This window comes from Chanodichthys erythropterus, chromosome 6, assembly GCF_024489055.1.
Source record: "Chanodichthys erythropterus isolate Z2021 chromosome 6, ASM2448905v1, whole genome shotgun sequence".
In the NCBI taxonomy this organism is placed as follows: Eukaryota; Metazoa; Chordata; class Actinopteri; order Cypriniformes; family Xenocyprididae; genus Chanodichthys; species Chanodichthys erythropterus.
This window is the reverse complement of record NC_090226.1, coordinates 6,220,001-6,229,467: the sequence shown is the minus strand read 5'-3', so window position 1 is coordinate 6,229,467 and position 9,467 is coordinate 6,220,001. Positions and strand designations below refer to the sequence as shown.

Sequence of the window (9,467 nt, the reverse complement as noted above, 5' to 3'; positions counted from 1 at the left end):
CTTTTTAGATTTATTTTTGCATTTTATATGTACTTAATTGTCACTTGAAAATATCACAACACTTACTAAAAACCTCTAAAATGTAAAATATAATTTTTTGATATATTAAGAATGTGAAATATTCAATTTCAGTTTAATAAACTATTTGCATGACATATCTGTATATTTGTATTACTAAAGGGTCTGAATCATCGTACGGTAAAAAAATAGTGGAAAAAACAAGCAATAATGCAAATAAAAAGAACGGAAAAAAATCTACATTTCCCAGAACAAGTGCGCGCACACGCAGGTTCCCCCTCCGCCAACGGGAGCGCGCAATGTGACGTCAGCGCCTTGCCGCGCAGTGATGATGGCGGTGCGTGAACGCGCAGTTAAAGTAATGGCTGCTCTGGAACGGCGGGTGCCTTGTCTCGATGATTTCGTGGGCCAAAGCTGGAGCGTCTGGACGGAAAGAGCCAACCTGACAGCATCGGAGGGTGAGTGAGTGCTTCGTGGCCGGTATTTCCAAATAAACCATACAAAAGTCTCAGGGATGTGCTTTATTTTTCGTGAAAAAGGCACGGCATCCCGAACCATGTTACCCAAACAAAGAACCTGCCGGGTCCTAGTGCCGGCCGGGTTACGCGCTTGCGCTCTCTCTCTGATGAGTGTCGTCATAATAGAACGTGTTCCGTGTTCGTTTTGTCTGGAACTTAAAATGTAACAAACGAACTCAGTTTGAAACCACGAATCTCCTTTTGTCGACTGGCACATTATCACATCAGTTAATAGTGTAGAGATCATTTGCAGGTAGTTTTTATTTTGGCCCCACCCACAGAAGAGCTTGTGCTTCACAGATGACCAGTTCATGGCACAGATTGCATCTTGCATTGAAAATCTTGGGGAATAAAACCTAAACAACTGGCTAGATCTCATATTATTACTCTCATTAAACACCACAGTATGCATAATTCAGTACATGTCCTTTTTTCTCTCACAGGTTTGACTCAATATAGCATTTAGGACTCTAACCATTTATTCTGGACCAAATGTAGTCCACCTTTGAAGAACCCATCATATATCTGAATATTGGAGGGGACGCGTCCTTTTCAGTGTTTACCATGGTTACGGCTCTTTGAATTGTTGGGTTTGAAGGTTGGATGTATATAAGCGGCCCATAACCCATATGTGCTGGTAAAGCATTGATTGGTAATGCTTCTGTAATGGTCATGTTTTATGTTCCCTCTCTCTACACTTCCTGCAACCATAGGGTCCGATGGAGATGAATACAGCAAAAATGGCAAGAAAATGATGGAAACCATGACACTGAGGAAAGAGGGTAGGTGTTATATACTTTCCTTTGATTTCATTGGGAGACAGTGGTATTACCATGAAATCAACCCATTTATTGATGGAATGATGTATAAGCTGATTAATTGTCCGGTATTTGGCTGTTTTTTGGATTATCAGCATTAACAAAAGTGGTGGTTCTTCCTGTCAATGTACCAACATCTATAAACAGCCTTATAAATGTATAATAAATGTGTTCTTTTGTGAAATTCATATTTTATTTGTTCAATGTCATTAGTTTCAATTTAACAGCTATTATTACAATGTTATATAGGGTGAACTCAGGTAAATTACCCGGTTTAAACAGTGCACTTTATAAGCATTATATCAGCCATCAACCACCTTTCTCTTTAAATTTTGGCAAAAACCATTGAAATTCTCACATTGGTCATCTTGTAAACCCATTCTTACATACTGTAATTTCATCCTTGTCATAAAATCCCTAATAATTAACATTTCTCTAATGATTTTACCAATTATGACAAATAAAGTAGTGGTCAGCCTATATTTATTTTCTATGTCAGTATACACAATATTTGGCAGATGACGCATAATAAATATTGCTGAAATGAAATGAATGCTTATATGAATGTAATGAAACACAGCCTCTAACATTTCTTATGTGGTTACTAGCAACATGTACCTTCTGTATAATTTATATATCATACTCAAAATTGCTGAAATTAGTTTTTATCAACAATTTAAAAAAAAATTGTCAGCCTAGTCGATGAATAGTATATATATTTTTTCAGTTTTAACTTGATTGCAAACATACATTGCTTTTTTGACCAATGCTGATAACCTTGATATAATCAAAAATGGCATAACATTTCTTTTAAGTAAAACATAATTTCATATTTTTGTGATGATAATGTGACATGTTTCCGTTCAGTTTAACCTTAAGATGGTCAAATATTTGACGGTCACTAGTATGGACTGCCTTTGCATGTTTAGTTTACTTTAATCATTCTCTCTGGAGAAAATCTGTGCATTTAGAAACAGTTTCTGTAGTTTCCAGTTTTCAAACGGAGCTAATTTGTCCCTATTGTTTGCTATGCTTCTGCAGATATGTCCATCTTTGGTCATTATCCTGGGCACGATGACTTCTACCTGGTGGTGTGTGGCCACTGCAGTCAGGTGGTGAAGCCTCAGGCATTCGAAAAGCATTGCGAGAGGAGACACGGCCCTCTGGGTAAGCTCTATGCACACCTCCGCTCCACCCCACCTCCACCTCAGCAGCAAAGACCCCGCCATGGACACACCCCGCCCTCCCACGGAACATCCTCTTGGAGTGGCAGAAACCAGAATGTCGTGCCCCCGCGGGCATCTCCACAATCCCCCTCCACGCCGCCTCAATTCAGACACTCAAAACCTCCGAAAGATGGAGTTTGGTAAGATTAACGAATCTTTTATGTTTATGGGATAGTTCACCTGAAAATTAAAAAAGGTCATTTATGTCATTCCAAACCGTAAGACTTTTGTTCATCTTTGGATCACAAAGTAAGATATTTTTGTTGAAATCTGATAATGTCTGTCCATCCATTGAAAGTCTATTCACCCCAAACTCTGACATTTATAAAGAGGACATAAAATAAATCCATATGAATCTACCCGTTTAATCCAAGTTTTCTGAAGAGACACGATCACTTTATACGATGAACCGTTTTAATTTAGGCTTTTATTCACATGTAAACAACACATGCTAGCTTGATGCGCGAGAACAAACCTCATTGGTTCTTGTTGAAGCTCAAATGAGCTGCGTAGCACAAGAATGAACCTCATTGGTTCAAATTCAAATTTGAATATGCTCGTTTGCAGATCCATGTTTATATGTGAGTAAAAGCCTAAATTAAATCTGTTCATCATATAAAGCAATCATGTCTCTTCAGAAGACTTGGATTAAACCACTAGATTCATATGGATTTATTTTACATTCTGTTTTTGATCAGAGTTTTGGGTGAATAGACTTTCAGTGGAGGGACTGAAATCTCTAAGATTTCATTAAAATTTGTGCTCTTATGGATTTGGAACAACATGAGAGTGAGTAAATGATGAATGAATTTTCATTTTTGGGTGGATTGTCTCTTTAAAAGAGTGTCTGAAGTTTAAGAGTCTGATAATCTGTGGTTATTAGCAACATATACAACCTGTTTCAATTTATAAATCTATTCAATTTCTTTTCCCCAGGCACTCACCTTCAAACTCGAGTCATTCAGAATCAGCTGTTTTTAAGCAGCCCCCTCCCATCGAACCCACGCGGAGCTCCCCTCCCCCTACTCACAGAGACCCCCCATGGCCACATGGAGGCCCGTCGCCCAATCGGCCTTCCTCAACTGAGAGGCCTCAATCCCAGAGAGGCGATGTTGCCTCGGCCCCTGTTGCCCCCGGACACCTCCGTGGGCAAAGAACGTACAAGATGGTCTCCAGTAAGTCCTGATTGAGGTTCATCATAGCCATCTTTCCAAATTAGGCTGATAGATTATAAAATTTGCACTTGATAATCAAGTTGCACACATTTTAAATTTTTTTTCTCATGTGCATGACTACTTTTGATGTACAAAGGCTACATCTTTTTGCTTTTTTCCTGACATCTAGGTGTATAATCAGGTCCCAAAGTCAAAATCTAAACATAAAACCAAGCTTTAGCCACAGAATGGTCCTTAAATGCTTTATGGAATTATGGTGAATTTTATACGAATTTGACCATAAAATGCTTTTCTCGTTTTTCCGCAGAAAAAGAATGTGACCTCGACAAGCACTGTGGTGTGTTGGACCCCGAGAGAAAGAAAGTTTGTACTCGACTTCTGACCTGCAATGTGAGTTGACTACCATTTCATCTAACCATATCCTGTTATCAGTGTGCTACATTTCTTATCCATAGTGACATACTTATCTTTATTCAGACAGAAGCAGAATTATTGCTTTTTACTGCGTAGTAGTAGTAAGTAGTAGTAGTAAGTAGTAGTAGTGTATCTTGCCATCAGAGTTTTGAAGCCCTTCACTGGAAGCTGGTTTCAGTGTGTAGACAGACAGGAAGTTCAGCCGACATGACTAACAGGAAATGGGGAAGGGATTACAGGAAAAGCCTCTCTTCATTTGTGTAGCACAGCTTCAGGTTTTTGTTAAATCAACAGAAATTATCTGTGTGTAGGACTAGACAGTGTGGCTAAAATATAAATAACAATACATAAACCTCTTTTTTCCGTTCCTCGTTTTTTTTTTTTTTTAACTAAGGCATTGTAACACATGAGAAATATTACACAGGAACTTGCATGACAATTTTTGAGTGATGAATGACTATAACAGAGTATTTGGGTGATAAAAGATGTTTAATGCTCTAATACTCATGAGTTATGAGATGAGGGATTGTGAAGCTATCTATAGGAGTAATAAAAAGCATATGAAATGCCATAATAAAAAGAGTATTCAAATCACTGAATGTTGCAAAGTGCTTGTGAATATTTGAGATATCAGGCATGTTTAAGATCTCAGGAACTCGAATAAAGGAAGAATGTGTCTTGTTTTACAGCTAAATTATGTTTTTCAAAATCCAGGGCACAGTGCTACACAAGTGTTGTATAAAATGTTTTTTTGTTTTTTTTTTTTGCTATAAATTTATAATAACGCATTGTTTGCATTGTGCAGTCATCAGGGTGAGCACTTCCTCTAAATTATTTATTCAAACTACACAATCCCTTAAAGGCTTTCCAGTGCTTAATATTCTACAAAAGACAAAAAAGCAATTCCTGATGAAAACGCTTGCGCTCTCATCAGTTCAAACCAGTTAGAATATGTTTTATGAAAAGTGTGTTGCAGGGTTTCAGTCCAAAAAAAAAAATCATCATCTCTCCTCCAGATTCATTCCATTCATCAGCGCAGGAAGGTGCAAGGCAGAAGTAAAAACTTTGACCAGTTGGTGGCGGAGCTGAAGATGAGTTCGAAGGCTCGTGATCGTGTATCTCAGGCCCCGGAGAGTTCAGCTGCTCCGACTGTAAGCCCAGAACCTCCCAGAGATGCACCTGCACCGCCTCTCTGCCGGAGACCTCTGACCAACAGCCCTGCATTTAGGTTAGAAACATCAATCAAAAAATCTCTATAAAATATATATATATATCAGTATTATTGCTATCAAATTTAACGCGTTAACGTATGCAATTAATTGTTTCAGTTTAACGCTTTAAAAAATTTAACACTTAATGCGTTAATCCGTTTTTTTCCATATTCATGCAAAAGCTTTTAAATCATTAAAACGGGACAAGACACAAATGAGAACTTAGTGCGGTTCTGGTGCGCTTCTGTGAATCCCCTGTCTGTGTTCTGAAAAAAAAATGTTACCTATAAGTTTGTGCTACCAACACTATATTTGCATAGTTTTAAGGGTAGGTTTAGTGTAGGGGTAGGCAAGGATGTTAATAAAGCCTCAAACCACATTAAAAATAATGGTGGTAGCACAATCTGATCTGGTAATCTTTTATCACTCACTGTCAAATTATGCTATTTACTGTTTTAATGGGACGTAGCAAAATCTGAGCAGATGGCACTCACGCTTGAACAGACAAAACACACAAAATTATGCCAAAATTATCATTTTTGTTGAGTAAGCACAGTCTTAAACAAGATAAATAAAGTCTTAAATGAATGAGGAGTTGTGAGAAAATGGGATGCAAATCCACATCATGTGCGGCATGTCTTAAAGTGACAGCAGCCTAATAAACCTGCTACAGTTATGCAGTGAAGAGTGAAGTGTTTGGTAACTGCTTTGATTTTGGATATTCTGTTAGATCAAATATTTAAAATGTACTGTAAAATATATGTTGTTTCTACATTAATTTGGTGATTAAATGTAAAATGATTACAATATAAAAATGTATTAACTTTAATCTTATAAACTTATAAGTGTGATTGATCATGATTAATTACAGAAAAATATGATTAATTTTATTAATTTATCGATGTGACAACACAAATATATATATATATATATATATATATATATATATATATATATATATATATATATGTGTATGTATATAATATTATTTATATATATAATATATATAAATAATGTGTGTGTGTGTGTGTGTGTGTGTGTGTTGTCAAAAGTACCGACTTTGATACCAAGTCGTTACTGAAATTTTAAAAATGTGACGCTTTGAGCGCTGTTGAGCGGACTCATAAACACCTGATTGGCCATTGTGTTCACATGCTCAACATGTTTACAATGATCAAAGCATTTGAAAGTACACAGAAGTGTTTGAAAGCAGGAGCGTTTGAAAGCAGGCGTCTATCAGTCTATCGGTCTGTTGGCACCTGCTTTCAAACGCTCCCATGTGTATCTAAGCGCTCAGTGAAGAGAGTCATTAATGTCTATTTACAACATGTTTTTGAAGCGTTGATCATTGTAGACAATCACAGACATATCTAACACAATGGCCAATCAGAGGTGTTCACAAATCCGCTCAACAGTGCTCAAAGCCTCACGTTTTTAAAATTTCAGTATTGACTTGGTATCGAAGGCAGTGCTTTTGACAACACTAATATAACTTATGATTTTTATCTTTTTTTATGTGAAATTAAACTGTAAGTGAACTGTTACTGTTAATGTACATTATTTGGCAAATAGTTGCATGTAGTTTGCTGGAGTCTTCAAAGTCATCTTAACTCTGAGACTAACTGCATCTGTTTGCCTCTGTTCGTGTGGCAGAACACCCACATTGTCGGAAAGCGTGGAGGAGGATAAACCCCATCTGGAGGATGGCAGCACACGACCACACTCTCCTCTCACCCAGGCCCACATCTCAGGTGATGAGAGTGAAGGAGAGGGGAACGATGACCCTGCAGACTGGCACTCAACTCCATGGCATCCCAAACCAGCCGCGGTACAAACAAACATTTACACAGCGTCATATCTAACATTACTATAATTATGTAAAAGGCAGGCAATAAGAGTTATAGAAATAATTAAGTTAAGCATCAGTATTATAATGGTTCATATTGGGCTTATTGATTTGATGAGAGTGTCGTCAGAAGAGAGCAATGAAAGGCTCTAAAGGAAAAGTTGTGCAGAAAGCCCTTATATGGAGATGGTTTGGGCGTGTTTTATGCAAATGACTTGAATACTCCAAATTTTTGTTGTGAATTAGCCGGAGAAGTTCTCCTGTGCGTACAAATAATCCACACAATTATTAGTGATTGAGACCCATTGTCTGTGATCTTTAAATGCTAATTCTTTATACAGTCTTTTATATTTTAAAGAAAGAGTATTAGTATTAACGCTTGGCTTTCCCCCCCATAGCTTTGTTCATTTGGGAGTCATTCTCTGGGTCACGGTGTCTTCACTTTCGATCGTCGATTGCACCATCTACGGTCTGCCATGAGTGTCATGGTGGAGAACCACCTCAGCGCACATCTGTGGAAGTAAGAACCTCCCAACTTATATATGCCGTATCATAACAGTATGATTGTATCAAACAGTGGTCATATTAACAAAAGGCTCAAAAGCAGGCATTGCTGCTGTGGCAATCTCCAAAATCTCACAAAACACATCACAAACATGTCCAAGTAATACTTCAACCTGATATCAAAAGGAAAAAATAAGAATTTTCAACAAAGCTTGCTTTTAATTTTTGCATTGTTGCATAGTTTTCATTGAAATTAAGGACTTTTATTGAAATTTGCATCACTGTAATGAAGAAGAAAGGAAAAATATATATATATATTATATACTCTAAAGTATTTATGCTAATGTACTGTGGTTGTACTGTCATTTTCCCCCTCTGCTTTTAATAATTAAGTATATTCCAGCAATGAGAATCATCATCAGAATCACAAAACCAGTCACAAATATGTCCAAGTAATATATTTTACCCTGATATCAAAAGGGGACAATTTTTTTTTAAATTAAATTCTATGCCATTTATCAAATTTGCAATAGTGTAACAGAAAACATATTTAGACATATTAAATTAATGTGTATATAAACTTTATTAAAATGGAAATTATTCATTTGTACTGCCTTTTTTGTGCTGATTTTAGTAATTGTATTACAGCAGTGAGAATCATCGTTGCGAATGAGAATCACAAAAACCGACAACTAAAGCCATATGATACTATAATAATACAGTAATAATAATACATTTGGTTTTTGGGGAAATGTGTTTAAAGGTTTAGTTCATCCTAAAATAAAAATTAAGTCATCGTTTACACACCCTGGTGTTGTTCTAATGCAGTATATGTCTTTTATAGTCTTTTGTTAATTGTATAAATGTTGTTTATTTTGTTTTCACCATGAAAATAGCCTTTTTGCTGACAGTTCACTCCGACTCGACCAGAAAAAGCACACAAGTTGTGAAGTTGTGAGTTTTTTGAGAAATGAAGATCAATAAATATGCAACATAAAATACAATCCATGTACTTCCTCTTTTGAGGCGAATATATCCACCGTAACAAGAAGTTCTTTACATTTTTCACTTCCTGACCTGAGTACTCAGTGTGAAGAAAGTACACAGATACTTTTTTTTCAATTTCTAGGCGTTGTATTTCATATTGTGTTTTTATTAATCTTGATATTTCACAACTTGTGTGCTTTTTCTGGGCAAGTTGTGAGTGAACTGCAGTGCACAGAAGACCAACTACCAAGGTCAGAATTTTCGTTAAATAATACATTAAATTTCTGTTTGTTTTTCACCAAACCCTATCGTATAGTCCCAGAACATGGAATATATATAATACGTGTTGCGTGGGATCATTCTGTGAATTTTTTTCTTTTTTTCTTTTTTTTCTAAAAACTTGATGCTGGTCACCATTCACTGGCATTACATGGACGAGCGTGAGTGGGACATGTATATTTTTTTTAAATTCTCCTTTTGTGGTCTGAAAAAAAAAAAGGGCATATGGCATTAGAACAACACCAGAGTGAGTAAATGATGACTTAATTTTCATTTTAGGGTGAACTATCTCTTTAATTTAAATGAAGATGCACAATGTAAATGTTTTTGTCCTTTTGATTTTGGGTGAAATGTGAGCGGGGCTTGTTCTTGACGCGTGTCATGAGATTCACTCACAGATTACGCTCTGAGACTGTTCCAAGATCCACTAAGGTTAATCTCCATTAGTTAAAGCTCTTCAGACCCTAATGA

The 9,467-nt window shown here is 36.6% G+C and overlaps 1 protein-coding gene across 4 annotated transcripts in view; it reads left to right on the top strand.

The window, feature by feature from the left end:
- Positions 1 to 343: 343 nt before the first annotated feature.
- atxn7l2a (ataxin 7-like 2a) overlaps positions 344 to 9,467 on the top strand; it is an 11,721-nt gene continuing 2,597 nt past the window's right edge. The window contains exons 1-8 of one of the 4 annotated variants that reach the window (XM_067387887.1): positions 344 to 476; positions 1,250 to 1,318; positions 2,396 to 2,720; positions 3,517 to 3,755; positions 4,063 to 4,145; positions 5,186 to 5,397; positions 7,034 to 7,208; positions 7,625 to 7,746. In XM_067387887.1, coding sequence (XP_067243988.1) covers positions 347 to 476; positions 1,250 to 1,318; positions 2,396 to 2,720; positions 3,517 to 3,755; positions 4,063 to 4,145; positions 5,186 to 5,397; positions 7,034 to 7,208; positions 7,625 to 7,746 — 1,355 coding nt within the window. In that variant the 5' untranslated portion in view covers positions 344 to 346. Of the gene's footprint in view, positions 1,319 to 2,395; positions 2,721 to 3,516; positions 3,756 to 4,062; positions 4,146 to 5,185; positions 5,398 to 7,033; positions 7,209 to 7,624; positions 7,747 to 9,467 lie in introns of all 4 variants that reach the window. The other 3 variants (XM_067387888.1, XM_067387890.1, XM_067387889.1) reach the window with 3 other exon arrangements.